Source organism: Glycine max, chromosome 13, assembly GCF_000004515.6.
Source record: "Glycine max cultivar Williams 82 chromosome 13, Glycine_max_v4.0, whole genome shotgun sequence".
Lineage (NCBI taxonomy): Eukaryota > Viridiplantae > Streptophyta > Magnoliopsida > Fabales > Fabaceae > Glycine > Glycine max.
The window spans coordinates 21,837,948-21,853,890 of NC_038249.2; the positions used below are offsets into that span (position 1 = coordinate 21,837,948).

The following is a 15,943-nucleotide window of genomic DNA, read 5'->3' on the forward strand; positions in this document are numbered from 1 at the left end:
TTCTATGAGTAATTGAAATAATCATTAATTTGGAACTAAATAACCTTATAAATTTAGCCACTTTGGTGACTAAAAAATCTATCATATACTTAATTCCAACCAAATATACGGCCTGTACATACTTATTGTTATTAACAATTTATAACCATTTTATTAATTTAATTCCAGGCCATAAAATGATATTCACATTTATTTGTATTTTGCATTCAAACACGATCAAGCAAATATATTCATATACATATTTACTACTATTGACAATTTCAAAGCATTCATGTTAATTTAATTCCATGACATAAATTTTTAATCCTTTAATCACGTTCAACAATAATATTTGGAAAAAAAATGAGCAAGTGAGATTGAGAACAGCAAAAAGAGGGCTAAGATTAGCAATTCCAAAATAATTCCTTTTGCTTTTAAACGTACATGAGAGAGAGAGATTTCGCTTTTTACATTCAAATATTACTTTCCTTCAATTCATCGTTCAAATAAAATATATGCTTCCTTCCTCGACTGTTATTAGTTTAGTTTATTATACAAACTCAGCAAACAAAACATTGTAACCTACGATAAACACCAAGTAGAGTTCAAGAGGAAGTCAATTCAGGCACACATAAATTAGATACAAAATTCCATACTTATAGCGGAAAAATATAATAAACACCAAAAGTATATTATTGAAACATATAATCAAAACTACATGCAGTAAAAATTAAAATTCCTAAATTTGGTAAGTAGGGTTCATGCATAGTTAAAGAGAGAATAAATCATTCTTGAAAAATCATAAATTTTTTAACCTATGTCCTGATGTCATTTGTAAATCTTAAGGGTTTTCTTAGATTAACTATTATAGGAAACTCATAAAATCTTAAAATATATGATTATCACAAATAATAGATAATCAGTGCGTATCTTTCTTGAGAGTGAAGTTTTTTTCCGGTGTACTTTGATTCCTTTAAAGAGAAAAGAAACATAGATTTAGCTTCCTTGACTATTTTTTTTTTGTCTCTATCTTCTAGATGATTAAAGGTTAGAGAGAATATTTTTTTTATCGGGAAGAGAACCTCTTATTTCACATTATAATCACTACTTTCATCAAGTAGTCATTATCTCTAAAAAATTTTACTATTTAATCCAATTATAATTTAATTTATAATTATTAATTATTTATTTATTAGTCCTATATAAGTCACATATTTCTCATATGAGACATTAATTTATGTTTCTCATATGAGACATTAATTTTAATAAGACTTCTTTTTTTCTCTCTTTTTTTCTAGTTTTTTTTTTATTATGTAAGAAAAGATAAGGTGTATGATTGCCCTGCAATTTTTTCTTAAAAGCAAAATAATTGATATTGAACTTTAAAGTGTGCCAAGTCAACACAAGGTATATAGATCAATACCAGAACAAAACCACGAGAGACCATTAAAAATTCAATATAAAGTGCACAATTGCAGTTGAAGATCACAGAACTTATAGAGAAACCTAAGAATAAAACACTCACGAGAGAAGGAAATCATTTATATTAATAAAAAAGAAAATTAAAATTAGCCTCATTTAATCCAAAGATTCTGATAACAATAGCCGAGAATGAACCAACAAGTTAGTCTCAGCCACAAATTTCTCATTACATGTCTTGTTCTAAATCCACTTACTTGCAGCCAATAGTTGCAGAGTTGCTCAAATTCGATAAGGCAAAACCAAGCTTTCAACGTATTGAGTGGACTCCAAAATAACTGTTTTGGAGAACATCCCATTAGGCTTTACTCTATTCTCTCTCCGGTTATACAGAACAAGTCCAAACTCTGATTTGCTTGCCACCAACCTGACATCGCCATTTGCATGCATGGCCATCCAAGACGAAGATGTAGAAATTTGAAGATGCTCATAACTAACCTTCTTCAACGGAGTCCTAGATTTCTCAACTCCAAATTCCTTCATTTGCCAAATAGCGAGACGAGTTCTCTTGTAATCATGAGAAAGACACAGACAACCTCCTAAAACTCCAATCACTGTGTCATCAGACAGGACATCAACATCAACAGGCAGTGACAAATATCTGTATGTCTCTTTCCTTATATCAAAGGAAAAGATTGCATTCTGATGGGTAGTGTAAAGTCTTCCTACCCAGTTAAGAGTGTTACTCATAAACAGCCCCTTAGTATGAATTGCACGGAGAAAATCAGTCCAAGTTGCAATCTTTCTCCAACAATTATCACCCAAACAGCAAACTCTCAATTCCGTAATTGCCCGTGATTTCTTAACCACGGCCACCACCTTGTAAGTGTCGCTTGAATCATTGTAGCCAAAGCCAATCAACGTATGAATATAGCACATAATGCATGGTGATTTTTTGGACCTTAGCCTTGTGGCCGGGTTCCAAAATCGGCATGGCCTTTTTGCAAAGTAGTCCCAGAGACTTCATGTGTCAAAGCACTCAAACGGACCAATCCATTACAGACCCCGACAACGTTGTACTTCTGATTGAATGGGAGGTCACCGTCATCAATGGCGGATAATGGGTTATCGAGTAAACGTTGCATGGAGCAGTAGTAGTGTAGGGAGCATTGTTCTTCCTTGGAGTTGGAGTTTAATAACGTGAATAGGACGGGGGTGTCTCTGCAGTATGATCTTTGAAGGTGCAGTTTCACGAAAGAGAGATCAAGCATAAGAGACTTCCAAGACTTGCAAACGCACCTGAATCGCAAAAGTGCTTTCACCGGAAGCCATGACAGAATTTTCAGTGACATCGCCAGGGAGAAATGCGCCAGCGCAGGATTCATTCTCACTAATGCCATAAATTGTGAATTCTAGAAACCTTAATTAACCAATGCATATGTACGTATGGGCCTGTGCCCAGGTATTAAGAAAATAAATAGCCAAAATATCTCAATTCACACCAACCATATTCTTTTGTTATCTAAAAAGGTTGATTTCTTTAAAAAAAAACATTAAATTGATTAGATAGTTATATATTCTAATAGATTTTAATTCAAATAAATTCACGATACTAATATATTTTACTTTAAATTGTCACCCCTTTATCCTTTTTTGTGTAGTGTAGATTTAATAATTTGATCATTTATCTTTTAAAAATATTAATTTGATAACTTGTACACTTTGATAAGATGAAAATTTAAATTTAAAATATAAGAAATGATAAGATGAAAATTTAAATTTAAAATAGATATTCCTCTTAACGTTGAAATCATGAAAATTAATTTTCTGAAGAAAACTGTTAAATATTTTGGCTATTTATTGGTGGTAGGGTTCAGTCCATGGTATACATTTGTCACGAGAATGAATCGTGGTCGCTATGATGATGCAGTAGTTGTTCTCCCTTGCGAGCTCCAAGTGGAAATTCCGCCATGGCTTCCGGAGAAAACACTTTTGCGGTTGAGGTGCGTTTGCAAGTTTTGGAAAACCCTAGTTTTCGATCCTATTTTCGTGAAACTGCATGTTGAAGGATCACGCAGAGACACCACCCCACGCTACTGCTCCATGCAACGTTTACTCGATGACCACCCATCACTCATGGATGAAGTTGGTGGCCACGGATTCGATCAGAAGTGCCACAACATGGTTGGGGTACGTAATGGATTGGTCTGTGTGTGGGCTATGACTACCACTCGCGATTGTGATTGTGATCGTGATTTCGGAATCCCGCTACAAGGTTAAGATCCCAAAAATAGGTACTTGGGAAGCGAAGATGGGCTTTGGCTATGATGATTCAAGCAACACTTACAAGGTGGTGGCAGCGGTTCAATACTCCTCCATGCAATTGAAAACTGAACCGAGAGTTTACTGCATGGGTGACAATTGTTGGAGAAACGTTGCAAGTTGGACAAGTTTTCCCCGTATAGTTCAAGGTAGGGGATGGATTCTGGGTGGCACTCTTAACTGGATAGGAGTACTTAATGATCAGTATGGAGTTTTTTCCTTTGATTTAAGGAAGGAGACACAGATATTTGCCGCTACCGGTTGCTCTTGATATACCCTTTGGTGACCTCCTAGAAGTTGAAAAACAATTTAGTGATTGTCTATGACTTTCTCTTGATTATAAGAGAAACCATCTCGTTGTTTTGGAAATGAAGATGGTTAATCATGAGGCTCTTCGAAAATCTGTTTCTCCGCATTGGACGTCCATGCATGCTGCAAAGGGCGATGTAAAGTTGGTGGTGGCAAACATTCAAGAGTTGGAACTTGTTCTGTGTAATATTGGAGGAGTAAAGCTTAATGGAATAGTTTTCTTGGAGACCAGTCATTATGTTCAAAGCTTGGTTTTGCCTTATCCAATTTGAGATAATAGTTATATACTTTAAGTAGTTTTAGAACCTTTTCATTCCGTGCAAGCTAGTTAGCTAGGAGAAGACATAATTTTAGAACCTTTTCTAAAATTGGTTTTGTGGCTGAGACTAATTTGTTGGTTGCAAATTGCAATCAAAATCTTTGGGTTAAATTATGTCATTTTAATTTTCTTTTTATTATAAATGATTTTCCCAAAAGGAAATTGCTTCTTATGTCAATGTTTTAAACAATAATGGTCAACGTTGTTGATGCATGCATTTCTTAGGAACCCAAATTTGGGATTGTGGAGTACTAGCTGATGATCTATTCCCTACACCTTCTGTAACGATGTTCAACATGCAATTGTGCACCATATATTGAACTTTGAATGGCTTTCCATGTGGTTTTGTTCTTGTAACGATCATACTCCTTGTGTTGGCTTGGCACTTTAAAGTTCAGTGTCAATCGTTTTGCTTTTAAGAAAAAGTTGCTGGGCAATCACACAACTTATCTTTTCTTTACAAAACTAAGAAGAAAAGTCTTACACCAAATCCAAACCTTTAATACAGCCAGGTTGTAATTGACATAGGTATGAATAACTCCTAAAAGAATTCTTATTCAAGATTCATATTTATAGTATAAGTATGAATTTTATATATAAAAAAAAACTTTACATTATTTTAACTAGTGATCTATAATTTATATTACAATTTTAGTTTTTTAAAATTATATGAACGTCTCGTTTTACATGTATTGTTCGTATATAAAAAAGGAAATAAAAATCATAAATTTATTTCCGTTATCGGATTAGACATTTATGAACTCTTGAGCATTAACTCGTAGAGAACCGCAATTTACCTACAATTCTAAAAGTGAAGCTCCCACAAAACTAAAAGTGAAGCTCCCACAAACCGCATGAGTTCTACATTATACATTACAACAAGCAAAGTTATTTAAAAGAATCAATTATATCTACAATTCTAAAAGTGAAGCTCCCACAAAACAGGGTAAATAATATTTACAAAAGGTGCACCTATTAAAACTGCTGAAAGAATAATGAAAACACCGAACTCCAAGAAGACAATAACAGAAAATAACAATAATAATAATAATAATAATAGTAAAAGAAAGAAAAAGACAGTGAAGAATTTTACAAACACTTGCTATGCACTATTTTCTACTATGCCTTGAGGATTTGATTGAGATCTTCACAACAGAAATATTAATGTTGCATGTCAATACCAAGATTGGCCCCAGGATGATTCTTAGATTAGCACCACATAAACAGAAGCCTACCCAAATGCCTGATTCTTTTTCTTTACCCGGTTCCTTCTCTCTAGTTTCTTCTAATAAGCATCTTTAGACCAAGCCAAAAAAATGTCAATCATACATTAGTGCAAGAGATCATATGCAAAGTTCAATGGCAAAGTGTCTGTCCATAAGTCACCCAGTTTACAAAAGTATCTGGAAATTCCTCTGGTGTGTTGGACCGTGCATCACCGTAGGATAACTCGGATTCAGTTTGTTCCCTTCCCTGAGAATACTACACAGAATTAGTGTGTGAATTCTGAAATAAAGACCAAGTAATTTAAGAAGTAGAACACACATAAACTTGTTAAAAGTTCGGACCAACATAAAGTCATGCATATCCTAAATGAATGGTAAAAGATTATTGTGCATTATGCACAGAATACATTATCTTTTATCATATCAGAGCAAAACATACCCTTAGTAGACCAAGAATAGCCTAAACTGTTTATTACTTTTTTTTTACTAAAACAATGAATTCAAATGCATGGTTCAAAACTACATACACTGCATCATGTGAATGAAAACTTGCAATGTATAATTAACGGATTCAATATATTAATTACATCATGTTCATTGGTATGGAAGTACAATGAATCTAAAGGAATGAGGAAGTAGTGAATGTGATATTATATTGTATCAGAAAGTGTGATACCTTTAGGCTGGAGGCCCCCCAATCACTAGTGGAGGCAGTTGCCTCACCTACCATTATTCCATTGACAACATTTTCTGAAGAAACTCCAGCAATTGGAGAGTTGGTAATTGATGACCTGCATTCGGTATAAATTTGCTTCTAAACTCAACAAAAATGATTTTGGATAAAACAAATACAAAACACCAGAAAGAAGGAAAGAAACTTGGGTAAATTTTGAAGACCATCAGAAAAAAGAACAGGACATAACCAAGACAGTCATATTTTCCCATTAATTGCATAGCAAATTCAGTTCCTATAAAATGTATTACCTCTCAAATGGCTCTTCTTCACATGAATTTCCTGAAGAAGATAGCCAATCCAGGTCAACAAAGTTGGAGCAGCTGAAGGAATCCCCGTGATCAGAATAGTAAATATGTTCACTTTCAAGGCAGCGCTCTCTTTGCATATCTCCAAAGAGCTGTCTCCGAGGCATTGAGGGAGTGTACCTACACATAAAAATGAATTGTATATCATACACAGACTCAGTGGAGAAAATTAAGCAGCAAATTGCAGAACATGCCATCATACAAGCAGGCAACACAAGTTCCAATTTGTATCTGCGCAATATGAGCTCATTGAACATTTTAGATTACAAATTTACAATGTATTGGACATTTCAAAATACAAACAAAGCAATGATAAAGAAAAGAGAGGACAATCTCGAATGAATAGAATAATTTTTTTCCCATCTTCTAGAAAATATTTACTATACATGTACAAAAAATCTTATACAGAAAAGCATGCTACGAAATAAAAACTTTCTAGATTAAGGTGACTAATAAAGACAGTAGAAAAGAGAGACTGTATAAAATGGGAGTGATGATTATCTATTTCCTCCTGTACAACTTAAAACAGATTACACTTAAGTTTACATTAATATAGAACACAAACCTTGAAAATGAGATGTCACTCTCAGTAGTAGATATTTCTGGTGATGACTCACAGAGTCCCTTGCTTCCTTCTTCTGATCGATCTGGTAAGCCGCCTTGGCTTGGGAATTTTTCATGCTTGGCCTTTGGGGCTGACATCGGTGTAGAACTTTCATTAAGAATGTTTCCATCTGAGAAGGATCTTTTGAAAAATGACCTAAAAAACCCATTTCATAGTTACCATATTAGTTGCATAGATAGGCATTTTCAATGTACATGCTTCAAGTTATCATCATATTTGCAACAAGCTCAAATGATTATGAAATATCAAATTTTATTTTAGATTGTTTTAACAAAGTGTCTACTAGGGCCAGGGCATACGTTTCATAGATCAATATAAAAAATATGGAAGGGGAAGGTGGACTGTGCAAGTTCCAGACAGAGAAAAACCCCAATGCAAGATCTTCAAGCAAGGACCATTTCATAGAAGGTTAGGGGAAAAAAAGTGTTATATTCCATATATCATATTCAAATACCTAGCATCGTCATCTCCATGTCTTCCTGCATCATAGAGCTGATCTGAACCCAACTCCCATAGAGCAGGCTTACCCTGTTGTGGCTGAAAATGCCCCAGGAATCTGCCCCAATAAACAGAAAGATCATCTCATGATTAGAAGAAGAGAATAATAAGTTAAAATTGCAAAGGCATCTTTACAATAGAATATATGACAAAAGTACAAGCTGCCAAAAAAAATATCACAAAAGTTGCTACTAAGCTAGAAGACACAAAGACATGCAGAGGGGTTGGAAAAGTCTGTTGCATAGTCCCTGTTTTATATTTGCAATATTTGAGGAGCATTTCTAATCCTACTGTGTTATCCTTCTTTCCATTTTAAAGAAATCTCTTGTCCAAAACAAAAGCTCCCTATAACAGAGAGGTAGAGACAGAACAGAAAATAACAAACAAACCAGGTAGAAGCCAAGCTCCAATCCAGAGATAATATAAGTATATAACTTGGAGGCATATAGAAAAAGAAGACAATGCATGACTGTAGCACATACACATTGATTGCATCCTGTTTCATAGCATCCATGTATGCATTGCTATAATAGCGTTGAAGAGTCCTAAAAAACTCCTGAGACTGTGTTGCAGCTCTCCACTGGCCCCTCCTCTCAGAGAAAATCTATATAGAAACCCAAGTTATAGAAAAAGACTATCAGAAAAGGTTAAAACATGTTATACCAATGTATAGTGTAGATATAACAGGAAAGAAAATCCTATGACCACTGCTACTCTGCCAATTTAACAGGCAAGAAATACATAATCATCGAAAGATTGACCAGCCCATCAGTGGAACATTCTCAATAAAGAGAAATTAACTCTAATTTCCTACATTATTTTAGACAATTATTGATAGCCACAAAGCCGTATTTGTCAATGTTCTCTATAAATGATGCATGGGATCAACACAGTATATCAGTCCATTCTCACAGTACTAACAAGAAAGCTAACAAGGATATTATATGCCATCCAGCTCAAACAACATAATTAGAAAGCTATGATCTGTAGTTAACCCTTAAATAATTTTGATTGGGAGATAAATAAAAAGGTCTACTTTCTCCAACCTCCCCCTCCACCAAAAAAAGGAAGTTTGATGGTTATCTTTACCATCACAAAGTTTAAAGCCAATGAGCAATGATAACATTTATTAAAAACAAATCTATTCAACTGGCTTCTTCGGTAATTAAAAAAGAAAATGGAGCAAAACTATCAGTTCCTAAGCTACATTAGAATATGTAAACTGAAGCAGTTGTGACAAGCTGCAGAGTGCAAATCACCTTGTTGTGAGCAGCAGAACCACCATACTGATGTGCGAGTGTATCACCCATCCGCTCATAAAACCCCATCAAATCATCTGCTACAGGGTCATCAAGATCAATTTTTGGGTGGTCAATAACTCCCAGAGCATGGAGCTGGTGGCCAAGAGCAGCCAACCCATATGCATATTGTGCAACATTAGTGCGATCCAAGCAGTCTATGCAGTTGGTCCTGAGCACCCCCCTCTGCAACATGGGTGGTTTGACAGAATGATTTTCATTGGCATCATTGTTTCCTTCACTTGGTTTCCTCTCTAAATTATTAGCATCCCCATTATCATCATTGGCATGTCTAGTAGGTGAAAAGGTTCCCTCATCAACACTGCTGCATGTAAAACTTAACATTAAGTAAACAAAAAATGCCTGAGGAAAAACTTTAGGTATTTCCTCTGTCCATCAAGCATTAACCATTTTTTTTTATAAACACTGTCTGGTTTATTCTTTGGAAAAGCTGATATCATTGTTCTTATCTAAGAAACGTTGCAAAAGGTAATTGAAGATTTGAAACAAATGAAAAACATACTCTGTACTTTGCCATTTCAGACTTTCTTCTGGTCTCAAGGTTGGTGTCGTTTGGCAATAGAAAAAACTTGTTAATGTCAATGCATATGCAGCCACTTTGCCAAGAAGCTGCAAGACATTTGTAGCTTTGCTGGAAATGAATATAAGGAAAATCAGCTTAATCGGAAAGCACATTGTAATTTGCCAAAAAGGATAGAATTATACAATAAAAAATCAACCTCTGAAAATGTTTGTGCAGATCCCAATGAAGGAACCTAAGCCTGTTCTCCTCGGATAAATCTTTATTAATGAAATCTATGGCATTAGCAAACTCTTGACGAAGTATGGACTCGCGAGGCTTCTTCTCATGGGTCTGTTGGTTAAATGGAAAAAGAAACTTAATCACCCCATCCAGGAGTCTTGTACAAAAATGATACAGTTGAAATTATAAGGTTTAGGACTTAAGTAAGGAGGGAGAAAAGGAGAGAATGCATACACAAAATAATAGATATTGAATTGCTAAGGTGTATTATGTCATACTAATTAGTAAGTACTAACGCAATAGTCCTGTTAATACTAATACTGGACTCCTGATCCTAATTAAATTAAATAGGGGAACAAAAAACTTAAAAAGTAAAATAATTTATTCTAATCCATCATGCATCATTCTCTTCCTCTAAATATTATGTAGATATTCTAACAAATCAACACAATATTCACTTTGTCATCATTATATCACCTTTATTTTATTTTGACAAAAATATAACATAAAACTAGTCAAGAAATAACCAATTACAACATCAATATGTTTCAACACACCCAAGATATAAGAAAATAGATTTTTCAAGAATTTAGATGATGACATGTAATAAATGAGGGGGAAAAAGATTACCTTTATTAAATTCAAAATAATTATGGGATTCCCATATCTTTTGACAAGGTTTTCAAAGTGAAGTCTAGTGGCTTGATAATTCTGATCCTTTTTTGACACTGGAAAAAATAAGTGACTACATAAGCATAAACATCTCCACATGGAAGTAGAAAAATTGAGAGAAAAATAACTCTGCTAGTGCTACAATATTTGTGAAATGGGAGGGCATACATATAATATCTGGTTTAATATTTAGTTTTGAAGTTTCCTGTGACCAGAAAAGAGGGATTGAACCACGGTTCTGGATGATAGAGCTTATTTGGATGGGAAGACCTTCAGCAACATCCTCAAAGACTATTTGTTCTGTCTCAACATCATTTGCTACTCTTCCTTTCTCATTAACACCACGCCTCAAATACCTAGACAAAATAATCAAATAAGTGAAACTGTGAATTGTACAAATAAATTATTGCAAATATAGAGACATCTTTCTACCATATCTATCTTGAAAATTCAAGTTTTTACTGCTTGCACTCTGCTTATATATATTCCCTTACCATGTGCAGAAAATCTTGCATGTGATTGCTTTCAAGTTTCCACTCATGGTCTACCGCCTCACTTAATGCAAGTCACAATTGGGCTAAGCTAGTTGGACTTTATTTTTTCAGGGGGGGGGGGGGGGGGTGTTAAAAAAAAAGAAAGTGAATATAAAGCAAGAGGTGCCAAGTCCAAATTGCCTTGGGAATTTTTGACAAAGTAGCAACCATGCACAATCCTACGGGAAGACCAGCCCACTCTCGACATTGCAATACTTGTTGTAATACTTGGACAGATGCCCATTAATAATTTCAACACCCAAATGTAAACGGAGATTCATACCATCATAAGAACGTAAAAAACAGATTATTCCATGCCACATTCCCTATACTATACTCATTTTATATTCAAACTGCAAAGACATAGTGACAAACTAAAACAACTAAAATTTACAAAAAAAAAAAAAAAGGACCAGTGTAAAACTGTATACGGATAAAATCCTCAGCATAAGAAGGATAAAATCATCAGAGGAGGCACTTGATAGATTGACTAGCTAAGTTTGCACACAGTCAAATTATAGAACCAGATACCAATTGGATGATATGCAGACATAATCACATTGGAAAATAATTCAATGGATTTAATATTGGAAATAAGATATGATGAAATTTACGGACCTAGTGCCAGCATAATGACGTGATCGTCTTGCAATGAGCGTAAGTGTGAACTCCCGTCTGGATATCATAAGCATTTCCTAATGAAGCCACCAGATAGAGGTCAGATATTCAAGATGAGGAAGACAAAATTGCTTGTCTTAAGCAGGAACCAGTTACTTGACAAGATTAATCAATCAATGAATACAGTATCCAACGGAACTTTGAGTAACCTGTCTTCACCTGTTTAAAAAATCCATACACTAGTGCAACTGTCCAAATAGTATTCTGGAGGTGATTCCGAATTCCTCGAGTTAAGAATTCGTTCCAAACAAACATGGTCTCATAAAGAATATGGCCTGTCTCATCATCACACATGTTCCTTTGAAGACTACGCATAATGTGGTATGAGTAGCTGAAAAAGAAATCCTTTGTAAGGTCAACCATGCATAGGAGCCTCTTGTACCTAAAAAATCAATAAAAAATTAAATAATTAATACAAAACCTGATAATGTATGTAGAAAGAACAATAAAATTTGACATAATGCCAAAAAAACCTGTTTAATTTCAAAGATGTGATTAATAATAGGAACCATGTAGCATTTCTAAATTACACCAAAATATCATAAACAAAGTCTAATCAAAATTAGGTTCTCCTCAACAAATCAGTGTGCTTCTTTAACATGTCATATTTATATTTGAGTCAAACAGAAGGGATGTAATCATATAATTTTATCTGCTTTTATATTAATTTCAAATGTTTATAAACAAAGGATAACTGAAATAATTTTAAAACTGGATAATGGGTAGAAACAGAGAGACCAGTAGAAATCCAAGTAAATTAAAATAAAAACAAAATATTTTCTTGTTTTACTTAGTTACAGGAAACAATGGGAAGAAATGAGCATTTGAAACAAAAAGAAGCAAATAAATGTTCATATATAATGAATAACATGCAAATAGATGCTGAGCATCACTTGGGCTAAAATCCAGGTTTTCCATGATAAGTAGAATTGACGTAATATGCAAGATTGTAAAGACCTGTTTTCATTTTTAGAATTGATGTTAGACCGAACTGAAGAATTTGGCAATGGAATCATCTCGCTCTTTGAGACAGCATATACTGTATGACCACAGATTGCACCAATTTGCCTTCTTTTTGTGATAAGCAGCATGTAGTAAGGCCCCAAAAATTTGATGAACCCTAAAACCAGAATAGTATATCAAGACACTAACTCATAATTGGTCAACAGGCAGGTAGACAAGACATTATGGATTTACATACCTACAATTCCATAACAAGTTGTAACAAATTTTAGTCCACCTGTGGACTTGTTACCCTCATGTATCCGTCTCAAAAGATCAGAACATTCACTTTCTGTATATGTGGTGGAATCTTCACGCAAATTTAGCTCGGAAGGATCAAGACGGTCAATCTTTAGTACTTTCCAATATGTCCTGCTCTTGTCCCTTCCTATCATGTAAAAGTTCTGTGGAATAAAAAAAATGCAGAAGTTAAATATTTTTAAGTACAAGACAAGCATGATAAACACTGCAACTCCAATAACATTCAATTTTGCAAATTAAATTTCTCGAATGGGATGTCCCAAGCTTAGTATGCATATTAGATTACCAGGGATGATAATACATACATCCAAGGATCTAAAGCATGATGAGAAGCAAGAGACAACCCACTTTCAAAGCTAGATAAATAACATATCCCAATTTAAGATAAGAAGGAATTATGAAGCATCCACATAAATGATCAAACGAAAAGGCATAAAGATTTCATTCTGAAGCATTTCAGAAAGGCAAAAACCATACATAAGAATATTAAACTAGGAACAGGATAAGAACTTCACCAAAACATGGAATGAGGCAACCAAGCTAAGTAGTTCTTTCTAGTTTGCCCAAACTAATTTTTATATCATAAAACAATGAAAGCAAGGAAGTTCAAAACACACATTGAAGTCTAATCATCGTGCAAGAATCCAACACACTGGATGACCAGCTGGTCAAGTCTTTTCTAAAAACATTCAAAAAAAAAAAGTCAAGTAGGCAGCTTTGAGACAATGGTGCACAACTAGGATAATAAATGCACTAAAACATTATATACATACATACAACACCATATATGAATATGAACAAGAAACAAGTGCATCGATAATACTATTGATCTACAGTGAAGGTTAAAATTATCCACAAATATTTTATAATTTCTACAACACAGAAAGATCAAATCACATGACAAAATCAAAGAGATCCCCTAGCAGACTGCAAACTACAACAACAGTTTCGAAACAGTGGAAAGAAGAATAAAAGGGCATTACCGATCGAGTCTCATATAGCCTAAATTTCTGCATACAGACATTGGAAGGAGGAGAAGGAGGAGAAGGGGATTGATCAGAGGCAGAAGGAGAGTGACAAGGTTCATTCTCTGAAGATGCCATAACTTTCTCTGCAACACTCAGATCCCCCGAGCCTCAGGCTCAGGGAAACCACCAAAATGGCATGCAAGGAGTAATAACACAAAATCACAAAAATTCAGAATCAGCACAATGCAAAAGACCGACAACCCAAAAATCCAAACCCATACCCTGAACTCTAGGCTGCTTCAGATACAGCATTATTTTTCAAAACTAATTCCAAAATTATTGATCTTTCCTCATCCTCTCAGCTCCATCCAAAACAACCATCACTGCTATAACCCAACAACGACCCACTATTCCTCACTCCACCCTCCACACACCCAGATCGAAAAATCGCCACCCCACAAGCAAAAATTGAATTTTTTTATTTTTTTTTAACGGAATATGTGATTGCACTCTTGCACACATGGGGGATCACAGCATGTGGGTATTTTGAAAATGGAATCTCTTCGCGAACAAGACACGATGAGAAGATCGAGCAGAGAAAACTGGGCGAAAATTGAAGAGGAGAAAGAAGATTTGGGAGGTTCGAGAACAAAAAAGGTTGGAACCACGGGTGCAGGAACAAGAGCTGCTAATTATTGATTCAATTTTTTTTAAGAAAAATGGATATATAATTTAAATTTTAATTTTAATTTTTTAAAAAAATCTGATTTCTCTCTTTTCTCTCATGAGAGAGAAGGTGAAGACGAAGGCTCAGATCCAAAGAACAAATCAAAACCACAGCGTGAAAATCAAAATTAAATAAATAAAATTAAAAGTTGATGTGTGAATTTTCCGTCCACACATTGAAATTCGAAAAAAAAGGAGTAATAAAAGAAAACGCATAGTATATCTAGAACAGCAATGTTAAAATTATTACTCTTGATAATTATTGATGAGAAAGAATCATGTGTAATATTGCAAACATTATTAAATACGTAACTAGTTATATCCATTACAGTATCTTTTTTTTTTCTTCTTACAAATTTAATTTATTATTCAACGACCGACGTATTGTGAAACGTGTCATCTGAATTAGTTCGTGATGGCTACAGGCTACTCGAGAAGATGTAGAAGAAAATGAATTTACAAGTATAATTATTGTCCAAGGACGGCAATACAATAATGGTGCTCTTATGTAGTCACTTTTCCAGTTTCCTTATCCAAAAATTTATTAACAATTGCAATAACAATAATTTGGAACATTAAATATTTTTATTTTACTTTTTTTAACTCTTTAGCTGTTACACTACAAAATGTTATTGACAAATTATTATTATTTTATATTAATATTATACTCTCTTATATAGTTAGAAACAATTTTGCTTAGAAGATGTAAATATTAACGAAATTGTTTTTCATTTTTTAATTAAATATTTTCTGTATATATAGTTAAAAATGAAATTCTGATCAGTATACTTAAATAATTTAATTATTTATTAAAGTATTAGACTTTTATCGGTCAAAAAACTGTACTATGATGTACACCTATATTAATTACATTTGAAGAATTATGATACCTTCGCATTGGCATCTAATGAGAAAGAAGGATTGTGTATGATTGGACAGCTATTTAAATAATAAATAATAATTAAATAATTAAATTCATTCTTATAAAAATATGAATACGATGAAAAATTAATGTGAAAGTTGAAAAATATAAATTTGGTTGTGTGACAAATTATTTAATTTATGTTTATCATTAAATTATAATATTTAAGAACTAATTTGATGATAAATTATATTTTTTAAAGATTAATATGTCATTAAGTTACAAAGTTTAAGAAGTTATTTATTATTAAATTATTTACAAAATTAATTTGTTATACATTTTATATATTTAAATATTAAATTTTTATTTTTTATCTTTAAAGAATTAATTTATCAACCTATCATATTTTTTACTATGAATTTAAACATTTATCTTTAAGAAA

General features: G+C 33.6%; 2 protein-coding genes across 5 annotated transcripts; both read right to left on the reverse strand.

The window, feature by feature from the left end:
- Positions 1 to 651: 651 nt before the first annotated feature.
- LOC102669681 (F-box/kelch-repeat protein At3g23880) lies at positions 652 to 2,909 on the reverse strand. Its single transcript, XM_041008047.1, is given in 2 exon segments — positions 652 to 2,390; positions 2,393 to 2,909. Coding segments are annotated over 2 exon segments (1,116 nt in total). The 5' UTR covers positions 2,799 to 2,909; the 3' UTR covers positions 652 to 1,680.
- A 2,330-nt stretch (positions 2,910 to 5,239) lies between these two features.
- LOC100810079 (phosphoinositide phosphatase SAC3) lies at positions 5,240 to 14,916 on the reverse strand. Of its 4 annotated transcripts, none has more exons than XM_006593905.4 (16): positions 13,929 to 14,916; positions 12,884 to 13,088; positions 12,640 to 12,802; positions 11,842 to 12,064; positions 11,623 to 11,699; positions 10,640 to 10,827; positions 10,430 to 10,527; positions 9,777 to 9,910; positions 9,560 to 9,688; positions 8,998 to 9,358; positions 8,221 to 8,342; positions 7,695 to 7,796; positions 7,181 to 7,375; positions 6,559 to 6,735; positions 6,251 to 6,365; positions 5,240 to 5,821 (listed from the first exon to the last, which is right to left on the reverse strand). In XM_006593905.4, the coding sequence occupies exons 1-16, from the start codon at positions 14,046 to 14,048 to the stop codon at positions 5,705 to 5,707; spliced, it is 2,526 nt and encodes an 841-aa protein (XP_006593968.1). In that variant the 5' UTR covers positions 14,049 to 14,916; the 3' UTR covers positions 5,240 to 5,704. The 4 variants fall into 4 exon arrangements, with proteins under 4 accessions (XP_006593968.1, XP_014620933.1, XP_003542382.2 ...); XM_014765447.3 differs by having other exon boundaries at positions 5,240 to 5,830; XM_003542334.5 differs by having other exon boundaries at positions 8,998 to 9,361; positions 13,929 to 14,744.
- Positions 14,917 to 15,943: the final 1,027 nt, after the last annotated feature.